Source organism: Ictidomys tridecemlineatus, chromosome 5 (genome assembly GCF_052094955.1).
Source record: "Ictidomys tridecemlineatus isolate mIctTri1 chromosome 5, mIctTri1.hap1, whole genome shotgun sequence".
NCBI lineage: Eukaryota > Metazoa > Chordata > Mammalia > Rodentia > Sciuridae > Ictidomys > Ictidomys tridecemlineatus.
The window spans coordinates 54,039,419-54,055,022 of record NC_135481.1 but is presented as its reverse complement, the minus strand read 5'-3'; the positions used below and the strand labels follow the sequence as shown (position 1 = coordinate 54,055,022).

At 34.8% G+C, this 15,604-nt stretch overlaps 1 protein-coding gene across 3 annotated transcripts in view; it reads right to left on the bottom strand.

Moving 5' to 3' along the window:
• Positions 1-15,604, bottom strand: part of Arid4a (AT-rich interaction domain 4A) — a 73,840-nt gene that overhangs the window by 23,912 nt on the left and 34,324 nt on the right. For all 3 annotated transcript variants that reach the window (XM_078049962.1, XM_005322745.5, XM_013357526.4), the window contains exons 12-16: positions 8,690-8,762; positions 7,715-7,809; positions 7,428-7,525; positions 5,808-6,039; positions 2,743-2,993 (exon numbers count right to left, since the gene is read on the bottom strand). In XM_078049962.1, coding sequence (XP_077906088.1) covers positions 2,743-2,993; positions 5,808-6,039; positions 7,428-7,525; positions 7,715-7,809; positions 8,690-8,762 — 749 coding nt within the window. The remainder of the gene's footprint in view (positions 1-2,742; positions 2,994-5,807; positions 6,040-7,427; positions 7,526-7,714; positions 7,810-8,689; positions 8,763-15,604) is intronic.

The following is a 15,604-nucleotide window of genomic DNA, read 5'->3' as shown; positions in this document are numbered from 1 at the left end:
ATATGTGAAATAATCTAAAGATATTTTGTAACTTCCGGCAACTAATTATCTTAAATCTACTCCTATTTTATGTTTATTTTAGAAGTTCTTAGTTTTTTAATGGGCTTAAAAAATGAACAAGGGCTTTCTATCTTAGTAACCATGTTTTAAAAACCAATTTATATTTTAAAGTTCTCCCCACTCTAACAAATAAACAGGTTTGTTTTTTTTTTCTGTTGTTTTTTTATTTATTTGGCTTAGGATGTCAGATAAAACCTATGGGTGCTTTATCACTGAGCTACATCCCAAGCACTATTTTATTTTTAATTTGAGGTAGGGTCTTGTTAAGTTGCCAGGGTGGGTAATGAATTTGCTATCCTGTCTCAAGTCTCCCAAGTAGCTTAGATTACATGGAGCACTACTGTACCCCAGGAAACGAATGTTTGAAGGTGAGGCCATTTGTTGAAAGTACAGGATAGTACCAGGAGAATACATTTTTGGGGGGTTTGGAGGGATTAAACCCAGAGGCACTTTACTCAGAGCTATATTCTCAGCCCTTTTTATTTTGAGACAGGGGGCTCGCTAAGTTGCTTAGGGCTGGCCTTGAACTTGTGATTCCCTGCCTTGGCTTCCAGAGTCCCTAGAATTATAGGCCTGTGCCATTAAGCCTAGCAAGCTCTGCATATTTTATGTTGTTTTATGTTTTTTCACTTATTTCCCATCAGCTTTTCTTTGTTTTGAAAATTGGGTGTAAAAAGATATTCACGCAGGTAAGTCCACAATATTTTGAATATTCTTATTATAAAACCATCTGTTAGCCCTGGTAGGACTCAGAAGAGAACTGCATCATAGAACATTTAAATGTTACAAGAGTTTTAAAAGCTTAAAAAGAAGGACTATGCTCTATAATAAATATAGGACATTATTTTGGTGACCCCTCAGGGACTCAACTCAAAGAGGCTTTGACAGCCCATTTGCAATGGGAATGTTTTCTCTCCAAGGACACCATCTAATAATAGCCTAGAGAGGTAATTTCTGAGAAAAATCCCTTAAAACAGAAATCACCATGAAGTACTATTTCCATAATTCCTAATGTAGAATGGGAATACAGATGTGTTTGCTGTCTGTATATTTGATTTTTATTTAACAAAAAATATTTATTATTATTTATTATTATTATTATTATATGATTTGGGTACTAGAGATTAAACTCAGGGGCACTGGACCACTGAGACACATTCTCAGCCCTATTTTTTGTATTTTATTTAGAGACAGGAGGGTCTCATTGAGTTGTTTAGTGCCTTGCTTTTGCTGAGGCTGGCTTTGAACTCACGATCCTCCTGCCTCAGCCTCCTGTGCTGCTGGGATTACAGATGTGAGCAATGGCGCCCAGCAAGAATACTATTCTTCATATTTAATCAAATCTGTTCATTTTTCTCTAAAGAAAATTTCAATTTCATTTACATATTAATTATGAAGACTTTTAAAGCCATGTATTATTTATATGTAGAGACTAATCATGTTTTATATTTATTATATACACATAATATACACACAGTATCTTGATGCTTAGTTTGCACATAACTACCAATAATAATTAGCCCTTCCTTCGTAAATAGTTTACTTTCATTTAATTTATTAGCCAAATATTTAAAATACTATACTTTTATCATTATACTCAACTCTAATTATTTCCTCCCACTTTTCCTAATCCTAATTATATTTCACTATAGAATTTTCATTTTTTACTAACCTACTTCACAAATAATTGTGATAGTTCCTGTACCTATTCATATTGAATCAAATTACCTCTCTCACTAATTATTCCTATTTTTCTAAATATTTATTTTCTCAATGGTTCATTTTCAGACTGTGTCAGCTACTAGTTGGATGCAGTAGGCCTCTTTCCCCAAGTCTGGCTTAGCAACTCAATTTTCCAGAAAAATCTGGCATTATTTTGATAAAAGAATAAAAACTAATTATAGAGAAGAGTTTATGTTTTTAAGGAAGTGTGTTATGCTGCTGTTGCTCTTTACAACTTGTTTCTTGTACCATCTAAAAGTTAGCAAATCCATTCAATGACCAAGTAGGTAACGTGTGGTCAGACATGACCTTGATTTAGCCAGACTGCCTAATCTTGGCTATTTTTGTCAATTCAATACACACATGTCTAATACATGGAAAAAAGATACAATTTTCACTCAACAGCAAGCAGGATGGACATTAAAAAGCTGAAATTTATTGGTGGGATGTGGGGCAAGAATGTATTTTCCAAACAAGAATCAGGGGTGCATGCCACTTATTCTAATACAGTAACTTGAAAAAGAAAAATATCTCAGATAAAGCTAACACACAGAAACATCTGCTAGTACTGTGCACCCATGTGTTTGTTAGCTTTCCCACATTGTACCTTTTTTAAAATGGAATTTTTGCTGCCGCTGTTTCCTCTTGTCCACTTCCTCCATTTTTCTCCAGCTCCCTTCCCTGCTGTCAACTGCAGGACCTTTCTTTTGACTGGGTGGCGCAGCCTTCTTTGAGGCCACTGTTTAGGGCACAAGTGCTATTAAAATGGTGCGACCAGTATATTCTCCAATTCCGAAAGGCGATACACATCATCTTCACAATGTGTCTCACCTTCATTAGACAAGAGGAACGGAAGTCCCAATAAGAAAACATTCCCTCAAACCTGAATTTCTAAGCAGGAACAAAACGCTGTTGTACCCCAGACAGCTGCTTCTGGAGAACAAACATAAAATAATGTACCTCTCTTGGCTTTTTTCTTCCTCTTCATCTGAGTCTTTATCAGAATCTTCTTGCTTTTTAATTTTCTTCTCTTTTTGCTTTGGTGTATTTTTTCTCCCCAGTAGCAGTTCATTTTCTTTTTTCTCTGAAGTTTCATAGTCATCATCTACAATCTTATTTTCTGCATCAATATCTTTTAATTTGTCCTCTGTTTTCTCCTCTTCAATTTCCTTTTTAATAGAATTTGCATCTCGAGCAATTCTCCGTCGTCCCTAGTATAGGACATAAAGCTTTAAAATAGCTATCAATACAGAGGGGGAAAGAAATCTCTCCCCTGAACCTTCACAGCAATGACTAGCTAGCTCTCTGGCTTGAGATAAGACCCTGAAACCCACATGTTCTTTTCTCTTCCTTCTGAAGCTTTTTAAAAGAATAAACCATGTAAATTAATTAATTATATCCAGATTTACCATAAGCCCTTCCATATATTACAAAAGAAATAAAAATTTCTCCTGGGGCTAAGGATGTAAATCAGCAATAGATCTTGTGCTTAGCAAATGCAAGGCCCCAGTTTCAGTTCCCAACATTGAAAAACAACAACAAAAAAAACCCTCCTTGTTCACTATATTATTTTAGTCCACTTTTAATATTTCTCGACTACAATAAAATTTTATTTGAATTATGCAAATGCTAATAACAAAAGTTAATAATGATAACAAAGCAACCCCCTGAATTATGGCCTCTGTGGTCTATAGTTCTACTGGTTTTTTTTTTTTTTTAATTTTTTTTAAAGAGAGAGTGAGAGAGGAGACAGAGAGAGACAGAGAGAGAGAGAATTTTTTAATATTTATTTTTTAGTTCTCGGCGAACACAACATCTTTATTGGTATGTGGTGCTGAGGATCGAACACGGGCCACACGCATGCCAGGCGAGCGCGCTACCGCTTGAGCCACATCCCCAGCCCAGTTCTACTGTTTATTAAGACAAAATTTACATCATCCCTGTACAATACCCCTCAACTTGAAATACAGCAAAAAAAAAAAAAAAAAAAAGAAGGTACCAGCAACGCAGGGGGCAGTAGAATATTTGACAACTACTATCTCAGTAAACAAATGTTTCCCCTAGTTCCTATGTGCTATTTACACTTCAAAAGCACAAAAAGAATAACTTTACTTCTACCGTAAAGCACTGGAACCTAAGTTACATGATGGCTTGGGCTCTGTATTATTCAATTCCATATCCTCAGATCTAGACAGTGCCCGACACATCATAAGTACTCTTTAAATATTTGTATGTAAATGTATAAACACTGTTACCTCTCAAAATTTTAGTTTTTTTTACACATATCTCCCAGAAACCTCATTTTTAGAAGTCTGGTTTATATGTTAAGGTAAATGAAAGGGATAGTTTAAAGTATGTCTATTGTAGCACTTTTTGTACTGTTGAAAAAATTGGAGAAAATCTTTGGGAAGGTAAATTTATGGCTCATCCATACTACAAAGAGCACTGCAGAATGTCTTACACAGGACAAGGAAGGTTTTCAGGTAAAGGCAAGAAAGAATGTCCATAATACATATAATTTTTAAAAAAGGAAATTCTTCCCCATGCTGTAACATGAATGAGCCTTAATGGAAGGGAAGAATAAAGAGTTATTGTTTAAAAAAGTAAAGAGTTTTGCAAGAAAAAATTCTGGAGCTGGATGCTAGTGAATAGTGGGGACTGCTGCACAACATTGTGAACATACATAATGCCAAGAACTGTATACTTAAGAATGGTTAAGAGGCAAACTTTTAAGTATTTTACCAGAATCAAAAACAAGACATTTTACAGTAATTAAGCTTGATAGTGTGCTAAATTCCTTTTTTTCTAAAAGAAGATAAATCCTTCTATGGAACAAGCATTGGACACTGGTCAGAATGGCAGACGACAATTCCTGCACACACATTAATGGAGAGGAAAAGTAGAGTTGGAAGATAAAGCCAGAGTGCACGTGGCTAGAACTGCAGAGTATGCTATCAAGTTATAGTGAAAGAGATCATCTGGTTGGAGGCTTGAATGTTAGAAAAAGGGAGACTCATTCATCCAACAACTAATTAAGAGGCACTTATTATGTGCTAGACACTATTCTAGAAGCCTTGGGTCTGTCGATTAAAAAAAATTAAATACTAATCCTTGAGCTCAGGGAGTGCAAATCTAGTACAGAGCAAGGCAAAAGAGACGAAAAATAATAGACGTAATGCATAAGTAAATTATGGAAGAGGGTGAAATTGAAGTGATGAGAATGCCAATGAGAGGAGGGAAGTTGCAATTTTAGGAGAGACCTAGTATAGGCTTCAATGAGGTGACATTTTAGCAGAAGACTTGAAGGAAGGGAATATGCAAGACTTATCCTACATGAAAATGACTGAACAGACACAAACAAACAAGAGAAAGAGTTTTCAAGTAGGGGAAATAATGTGTGATATATCTAGAAAAAAGTAGCTAAGCTAGTCTGGATGTTATGTGTCCCCTAAAAACTCACATGTGAAACAATGTAAAGGTTTAGAGGAGAAATGACTGGGTTATGAGAGCCTTAACCCAATTAGTGAATCAATCCCCTGATGGGATTAACTGAGTGCTAACTCAAGGTGAGTGGGGTGTGGCCACAGAAGGCGGGTCACTGGGGGCATGCCTTTGGGGTATGCATTCCCTAACTGGAGAGTGGAATCTCTCTCTCTCTCTCCCTCTCTCCTTTCTGATTATCATGTGAGCTGCTTCCCTCTGCCACACTCTTCTGTTCAGCCTCACCTTGAGCCCTAAGGAATGGAGCCATTTATCTATGGACTAAGATCTCTGAAACCATGAGTCCCCAAATAAACTTTTTCTCTTCTGTAATTGTTCTTGTCAGGTCTTTTAGTCAAGCAGAAAAAAAAAGCTGACTAAAACTAAAATACTGTCTGATGTGTGACATAATAAATAATGGAAAATTAACTAGGTTCACTGTAGTACTTTTTTGCTATCTGAAAATGTCCGCTAAAAAAAAAAGTAAAATAATGCTTTAAATAACTTAAACTTAAAATAACCAGATAAAACTATTAAGTACTCACTCTTGGAGATTTTAATTCTATTTCTTCTCTTTCACTTTCACTGTTTGAATCAATGTTTTCCTCAGGTTCACTCTTCACTTCTATTAAAGGCATTTCTTGATCTACTTTTAGAGCTTCTTCCATTGATTCTTCTAACTCTTTTTTTTCCACTTTTACTTTTGGCTCATGGTGGTGAATAGTTCTGAATTGAATATTTGCAGAACGGCAGTACTCCTCAAAACCATAGAGATACCTAAAAAACAAATATTTCATTTTAGGAAATCTTGGTTGCTACATTTAACTTGATTATTATGTTATTAAACACACACAGTTTTAGAAAGTAAAACTCTTTTTTTGGGGGGGTGGGGGTATTAGAGATTGAACCCAGGGGCACTTAACTACTGAGCCACATCGCCAGCCATTTTATTTTTCATTCAGAAACAAGATCTCACTAAACTTAAGGCCTCACTTAATTGCTGAGGCTGGTCTCCAACTTGTGATCCTCCTTCCTCATCCTCATGAGCCAGTGAGATTACAGAAATGCTCCATAAAATTCATTTATATGGTTTCACTGCATAATCACTGCACCCTGTTTTCTCAGTACAAAAATTGGTTTATACCCTTCCGATGTGTAATCACTGCATGGTACAACTGTCTTTGTATGCTGTTTAAAAGGCAAACATCAGCAGTGTATTCACCAGTGGCATATGGATACACACTTGTCTTCTCACACACCACAAGCCAGAAGCCTAGAAAGCTCTGTTCATATGCGCTGTTGATATAGTTCTGCAAACTAACTTATATGTGGTTTGTTTAGAGTGCTCCAGTGTTAATAATAAACACATCTTGTAAGAGTACAGCCGAGGGTGCATCAGATGAGAAAACCAATGATAGCACAGAATCTTCAGACACAGAAGATTACATTTTTAAGCCCATACTTTGCAACACTGTAGGAAATTTTCTCAAGTGTAATATTTCAACTATCAAGCCCAAATCAATTAAAACTAATGTGTTAACTTTTTCTCCCCCAAGACTAGAAAAATGTTCACTAAACTGTCACAAAAAAATGATATGAGATTTTAACTATTCAGTTTTAATGTATATTCACAAGTATTCTGTGCATCCTAATCTTGTACCACGACGGGTTTAGTAATAAATGATTTTTAAGTACAAAATTTTTATTAAAATAAGAAGCTTCACAATATGTTGTCACCCCACTTTTACTGCAAAACTTATTTGTCATAAAATATGCAACAATTATGCAGTGAAATAAGGTAAACAGAAATTCTGATCATAAAATAAAATTCCTTCCTGAGAAATCTGAGTTTGTGATAAGTGAAAGGAGCTATCATAGTTTTGATATAAAATATGTTCAACCCAAATACAATGCTCAATGACATTTACCTTAATATCAGATGATAAATATCCCTGATTTTGGAAAGGAAATCAGTATAACATGAGAAATGGAGCAAAGACACTTTGAAATAACTTTCAATCACAAGTATCTATTAATAGTCTAAGCCTTTTTGTACACCTTCCCTAACATTTATGTTCCTTGATGTATTCTTATTTGTTAACAAATTCAGAGGACAATATTACCTGTAAATGGGTATTCTTTAGTGAATAAACTATACTACTTACTTTCTATAAGCAGTTTTTACATTGTAGGAAGCAGCTGAATTCAAAATTGGAATGCCAAGGTCCATATAAATTTGCTTCCATACAGCACCACTATCAATCTGGAAAATTAAGTTTTTTTTGGTTAAAATTTCAAAAGGGAAATAACCTTTACACTAACATCCTATGATCTTAAAGAAAATGGGTATACTGACTAACGTGCATATAATAGCTCAACATCAGATGGTTAACTTTACATCACATCCATCAATACACAATTCAAAAAGCGATTTGATTTTAATTATACTTACATTGTCACATCCACCCTGATGATAAACCAATCTAAAGAGTTTGAAGAGATTGAGGTCTTTGTAGCCCAAAACAGGTGGTTTGTTGATTGGAGTACCTTTATAATATCAGGAAATTTAAAAAAAAATGTTTATTCAAATGAAAAATAAAAAATTGACAACAAAGCTATCAACTACTAAATCCCCAAATTTCATTAACTAGAGGCTAATATTTGAAGAACCTTAAATGATACAAGACAACACAAAACATTCTCTCTATTCTTCACAGCTTTGTGCGGCCTTTAGACTTCAGATGTTTTACTTCTGCAAGTAGTAAAGTCATGTCTCTGCCTGTGAATTGCGTAAAACTAAATTACACTTGGGCCAACAATGGTGCTGGTTCATTTAGGCATGAAGAAACACAATGGAAAGGGAAGTTTTAGGCCATGGAACCATTCACATTGTTCTAACACAAATGTTAAAGCTGTCAGCAGTAATCTGAAGGACCATTTCTGAAAACTCTAGAATGTCTAGGGTTTATGTGAGGATTTTCTAGGACTGGTGAATGTCAAGGAGCACAGTGATTTATAATAGGTCTATTTATTCTACTTCTACTAGAAATCCTATCCTATTCAGATAGATGGCTCTTCAATTATGTTTGATTCATAGAGACCAAGGATCAGTCTAATTCACTTGCCATGAGTATAACATTAGTAAGAAATGGGTATGCAGATTAACATTACCTCTATTTCTGAATGCTAATTTTTTAGTCCTATAAATCCCTGGGAGATTTAGTTTAATTACATCAAAACTGCTTTCTTACATATCTCTACTCAAAATAGAGTTTGTTTGAAATCCAAATATTTAACTATTTTCAGGTATAACTTAGGCTTTAACTGAAATACAATATGCTCATGATACTAACCATAACAATGAATACACCAAGAATGTAAAACTGTGGAAGAAATGACTATTCTTAAATAGAAAGCATGAAAATACCTCTGTCTTCCATAAACTTATAAAGCTGTTGGAGGAAGTTGTCCCTCTCTTCAGGATCAAGCTCTTCCTCAGGCTGTGAAGGCAAAATACATAAATGTATCTAGTACTGTAAAATGGGAAGGAACACAATGTTGTCTTCTTTTGTTTCTGTGAACATAATGTAACATAATGTAATGGGATAAAATTTTACTGAAGCTGGAATATCTGATTTTTCTTAAATTCCCATTGGTCCAGATTTTAAGTTTGTTTGTTTTTTTGTGGTACTGAGGAATGAACCCTTAGGGTCTCCCACATGTTAGGCAAGCACTCAACTGTTGTGCTACGTTCCTTGCCCTTTACGTCACATTTCCACACAGCTGATCTGATGTTAACTATAAAGATGTATAATCTCTCCTATTCACCCTGCCTTTGAGAATTACTGTAAGGACTAAGATTAGTCATGAGTAAAAGATTCAAAAACAAAATGAGACTGTCAAGTTTTCACCTCATTTGTTTTTTGTTTTTTTGAACATAAAAATAACAATGTGGCCTGTACAAATATTCTGGTGGGTAAATACAATAACAAACACATTTATTATGTAGAAAAATATTGTTGAATGAATATAAATTAGAAGTTGCAAAGTCACACTGGCAAAAGGTTTTCATTTGGATGGTGCAAAATTTTAAAACAATTTAAATGCATCATGCATTTAGGTGAGCCATATGAATTTTATTTTGCCTCATAACCCTTTTATACACCACTTGTCTCACAGGAGCCTACTTTTCTCATTTGCCCTTCTTGTGTGGCCTCCATAGTGGACTTTGCAACCCCTATCAGAAAGATATAAGAATTATTTGTTAGGAAAGAAAACTAGACACCTAATTACTAATTTAGTTCCATTAAAAACAAATTTAAAGACTAATGGAAACACTGCTATAAGAAACAGTCTTTTTTGTTTGTTTCTTAAATATTTATTTTTTAATTGTAGGTGAACATAGTATCTTTATTTTATTTTTATGTGGTGCTGAGGTTTGAACCCAATGCCTCACGTGTGCTAGGCAAACACTCTACTACTGAGCCACAACCCCAGCTCCAAGAAACAGTCTTTCTTAAAACTACCTGTTTAAGTGTTAACCTTTCACAAATTATACAAACTTAGTGGTCTTTATCTATACTGTCAAAATCTGGGCTCAAGTCAAACAGATTTTTTAAAAAATATTATTTATTTAGTTATAGTTAAACACAATACCTTTATTTTATTTATTTTTATGTGGTACTGAGGATTGAACCCAGGGCCTAGCATCTGCTGGGCCAGCGCTCTACCACTGAGCCACAACCCCAGCCCCTCAAGTCAAACAGATTTTAATAAAATGTTCTCTTTTCTGATAGACTATTTATAAACTTTTACTTGGAAATTATTCTTTAAATTTTAGCAATACTAAGAAGAACCAAATAAAACACTGATGTTTCTTCCACATAAAATGATTGTAATTTAATTTTAGAGTATACTACTTTGCTATGTTCTATGAGAAGAATCCAGATTTTTATCTTTTCAAAGCCATATTCAAAGGAAAGGCTATTTTCAAGCAATAAATATTGATTGTTCAGTGTCCAGAGAGCAATAGGCACTTTAAAATTATGTTATCCTTACAGAATTTCAATCACTTTAATAATAAAGCTAAGATCAATGAACATGTACTCAATTGAAATATATAAGAAAAAACCATGAAACAATCAAGGAAAAAGAAGTTAAGATCTTTTAAAACTCTCTCTTTAAGTTTTCTTTCAGTATATTCATTTAGAACAATTTATAACATCAAAACACTTTCAGTTTCATTAAACATAAAGGAACTTAGTTCAAAGTTCTAGTAAGTTTCAAACATCAGCAATTTTACAAAGTTAATTATCACTAAAAAGAGATCATTACTTAATGCTCAAATCCTGAGAAGGCAACTTTTTGTCCATGTGAATTTTAAAACTGGGCTTTTATAAGGTCTTTAATTGTCAGTGAGTTAACTCAAGGAACAAAAAAACAATCCAAAAGTTCAAGAGCCCCCCCCCCCCAAATCATTTCATACATTAGTCTTAAAGACTTGTAGTGTGGAAAGCAAAAACTGTTTACCCCAGACTGGCTATATACTTTGCCAGTGCTATGTAATCACAATTAAAACCTCATTCTAGTACTTATGATCTTACAGAATTCAGGTAAGAATGCTGTATACAATATATGTGAAAACAATTCTTTGAACAAGCACTGATTTAAAATCAAAGTTGCTTTAAAAAACACAAACAAAATCAAGCCATCAATTATATAATGGCACACATTAAGGTGTCACCAAACGTCTGATAAATTCTTAATGATTAAGAATATATGTATCTTTAAGCCAGACTTGGTGACACATGCCTATAATCCCAGCAACTCAGGAGGCTGAGACAGACGGATCATCAAGTTCAAGGCCAATCTCCGCAACTTAGCAAAACCCTGTCTCAAAATAAAAAATTTAAAAAACTGAGGAGGGCTGGGGTTGTGGCTCAGTGGTAAAGCACTCACCTAACACATGGTAGGGTTCAATGTTCAGCACCACATAAAAATTAATAAATAAAATAAAGGTATTGTGTCCAACTATAACTAAAAAATAAATATTAAAAAAAAAACTTGAGGATATTACTCAGTGGTAAAGCAACTTTGAGTTCAATCTCTAGTACCAAAAATTTTGTAAATGAGGATTTATTGTTATAGATAAGAATTGATAGCTTACAGGGTATTTTATTTAAAAGTTAATGGGTGATCAAGAGTATTTTAGGTTGCAGAATGGAACCACCATTTGACCCAGCTATCCCTCTCCTCAGTCTCTACCCAAAGGACTTAAAACATCATACTACAGGGACACAGCCACATCCATGTTTATAGCAGCACAATTCACAATAGCTAAACTGTGGAACCAACCTAGATGCCCTTCAGTGGATGAATGGATTAAAAAAAATGTGGCATATATACACAATGGAATATTACTCAGCAATAAGAGAATAAAATCACGGCAACTGCAGGTAAATGGATGGAGTTAGAGAAGATAATGCTCAGTGAAGTCAGCCAATCCCCACCCCTCATGCTTAATTTCTTATAGCAAATAATTCTTTACAATTATTTTTTCAAAATAACTGTGTAGCCAGTCCCCTTGGAGTAAGACTGCTAGAAAATGCCTCCAATGAGAAGACTGTTCTTTTACAAACTGTGGATGGGGCTCATATTTCTCCTATGGTTTGCTTCCTCTATCCATGGCATTTTCATACCTATCACGTCTCTATTCTGGTTGAGAGCCAGGGGTTAAAAGCCAAGGGGCTGTTGCATCTCTTAACAGTTTTAAAACTGTTAAAAATCTTATTATAAATAAGATTATAAATTTGGGAAATGCAAGTTTCACCAAACTGTACTATGGAACCTTCTTCCCTTCATGTAGTCAAGAGCTAGGAGGAGGGTTAAAGAGACAGAAGAGGAATGTACAGGGGCTGGGGATGTGGCTCAGGCGGTAGCGTGCTCGCCTGGCATGCGTGCGGCCCGGGTTCGATCCTCAGCACCACATACCAACAAAGATGTTGTGTCCGCCGAGAACTAAACAATAAAACATTAAAAATTCTCTCTCTCTCCTCTCTCACTCTCTCTTAAAAAAAAAAAAAAGAAGAGGAATGTACATTATGATCATAATGTGAAGAAATTTATAATTTTAGTTAGCATCAGTATATATACTACTTATCTCTATCTACACTACCAGATTGTGAATTTTCTGACTTCGAGCATTGTGTCTTCCATTTAAGTTCAAGCATTTACTGATGGTTACCATAAGTCAGGACTGCACAAAAACAATGAGGATTAAAATCAGAACACATGGTACCTTCTTTTTTAACGGCTCTCAATCTGGCAGGGGGGGGGTGCAGAAAGGTAAAACAAATCAATACAATCAAGTGCGATAAGTGTAAACTACGTAATATGGAAGCAACTGAGGGAATGAGTGGTTCTGCTGGAGGTGGAGTGGCCTTGGTAATAATATAGAAAGCCTCAAAATGTAAGTAGTCTCAAAAAAAAAAATGTAAATAGTCCACCCATAAACATGAATCTGGCCAAGGTGGACTATGATGAGGAAAGAGCTTTGTAAGACATGATATGCCAAAGAATCACAACTATGGTAGAGGTCAGGTTTGACAGTACAAAAGAAGCATTAGGTCAGATTTGTAAGATCTAAGCAAGAATGATTCTGATGGATTTGAAGGAACAAGGAAGCTATTACAATGGTCCACAAAGAAGAGGACAAATGCTTGCTATCTGGTGATGACAAGATTGCCCAAGTCCTGAAGGAGGAAAAGGGAGAGAAAGAAAAGGAGTTAATGGTGAGGTTTTTTGTTGTTGAATGTTTGGTTTACCTCTTATTTGTATTTGTAGTTCTCAAAATTTCAATGCTTGCCTATTTTACTCGAAATTTTATCACTAATTAACTAGCATTCAATTTAGATATAAATGTAAATGGCATCTGCACAAATGAAGGATTTTCTTCATTGTTCTATATTTGCCGCATTAGAGGGCTAACATTAATGATGATATAAATGCAATATGAGTCATAGTAAAGAGAGAAGAAATTAAGAATGGTTGTCTTAAGGTCCCAATAACTTGCTTACATTCACCTTATACCTTTACAAAATACATTAATCTGTAAATGAATGATTATTCACTTAGAAATGGCACAAACTCCAGTAAAGAATGGATTTTCTACCATTTTATTAAAATGGGAGATGAATAAAATATTATTTGCTTTTTGATAGTATATACCTGGTTCTTTTTTTTCCCCTGAGCTATTAACTCTCTAAGCTAGCAACTCTACTTTCCAGAATACAACTTAGGAAGTTGTACAAATTGTCAAAACACATAAAAGATGAGAGCCCCTCATGTAATTGGTACAAAGTTCTTAGTAAGGAGTGGAGTAGTATAGTTTCTTAGCACATAACAGATTGAAGTCACAAAACCTGATATTATGATAGTGGGGGAAAGTGCCACAAAAACCTAGTATTTGTGGTTTCCCTGCACTGTATATTGTATGTGAAAACACATAAATTGTTGATGGGACTCTCAGTTTTCAAGAACCCCTCAGTATCCTTTAGCAGTTTTAATGATTATGCAATGCCTATCTTTTTCTTTTGTACTTTAGTACACCATGCACATTTTTTAAATTCTAAAATACTGATTTTTGTGTATATGTGAAATGTTATTTTGGACACCGGCATCTTTATCTCCCCTTCACAATGCTGTCTATAAGCTATCTTCTGATCCTCTTCATTGGCTCCCCTTCCCACTACATCCCTGAAACTCCATCTCAAGTTGTCCCCACGCTTCAGCTTTTAACAATCCCTTCATCTTCCTCCCCAACCACCTCCAAAATAGAAGCTCAGCTTGGAGTCAGCAAGAAGAGATCTCTGAAACACTAGCAGCTGCTTACACAGTTTTATATTAAATTTTAACTTTGAAATGTGCTGAATCGCCTTACCAATTTTTTAAAATTATAAATACCAGAACATCTTACTAAGGTAAATGCATTTGTGAGCCACACACAACCACTTTAATTCAAACACGATTCTCTTGGTTCCTTTGTAGAAGTCTTTTGCATTTTAAATTTCTTAACACCTATTTTCTGAGTTTTAAATTTTTTCATTTCATTTTACCTATAATATTTAATACTGATAAAGGGAATGGGCAACACGAAGGTGATACTCTATGTAATATACCTGACAGCTCAACAAGCAGCTTCTGAACAATGTTTAAGTGGTAGCAGGGGAGCTATAAGAAGTTCCATACTGCTGAAGAATAGTGGAAGGGAGAATAAAAAGGTGAATGTGGGTCACATCATAAAGGGCCAGACTTTTAAAGGCCTATGATAAAAAGCCTAGGCTTTATCCTGTAGGGGCTGAAAGCCATTAAAGGGGTTCCAGCAGGAACCATCTATGTTTTAGAAAGATGTTTATGGAGAATGGGTTGGAGGTGAAAAAAAAAGACCAGAGAGAAGACATCTGAAATAAGTGGAGAAAATACAAAGGAGTATTATTAGTGAAGAACCCTTACTGCAAGGGGCAGAAAACCATCCCCAAATGGCTTAAGCCAAAAAGAATTTATTTAGAAACTCACAAAATTAGTTTAGAAAATGAAATTCAAAACTACAGAGTGCACTGCCAGAGAAAAGATACACAATGAAGGAAAGTTAGACACATTATTCATGGTACCCTTCCAAGTGAATTTTCCAGAACCTTACAACAAATCTCCCAATACCTTGTGTCAAATGGTAATTTGCTAGGATAATTGCATAGTTTACATTCATTTATTCAGAAACTACTTAGTGCAGGTTTAATGAGAGTCATGCTTGGTATTGTTAGCTGATGGGTACACATAACTGGTGGGAAAAAGAAAACCAAAATCCTTGACATCCTCTGCTTTCATAGAACTTACAATATTGAGGAGAGAAAAAAAAACTTTTAAGTCTATAAAACCTTCTTTAACTTCTCTAAATCTCAGTTTTCATACACACACACACACACACACACACACACACACACACACCAAAAAAAAAAAAAAACAGAGAAGATCAGTTGTAAAATTCTACAAACTTCACTTTGGAAGGTACCACAGGATAACATATTTAACTTCCTCTCATATGTACAAGAGATATATTATATATCCATATGCGTGATATACACTTACATAGAATCTCTCTCATAGGCTGTTGTGAGGATTAAGCAGTTTTCATTTAAAAACCCATCAAGTCTCTAAAAATAAACTGAGAAAATTATTTGGTGTGGTCATCTTTACTTGTTTATATCTTTTATAAAAGTTACTTATTTTTATTTTTTTATGATGTTGGGGATCAAATCCAGGCCCTTATGCATAGAAGTAAGCACTC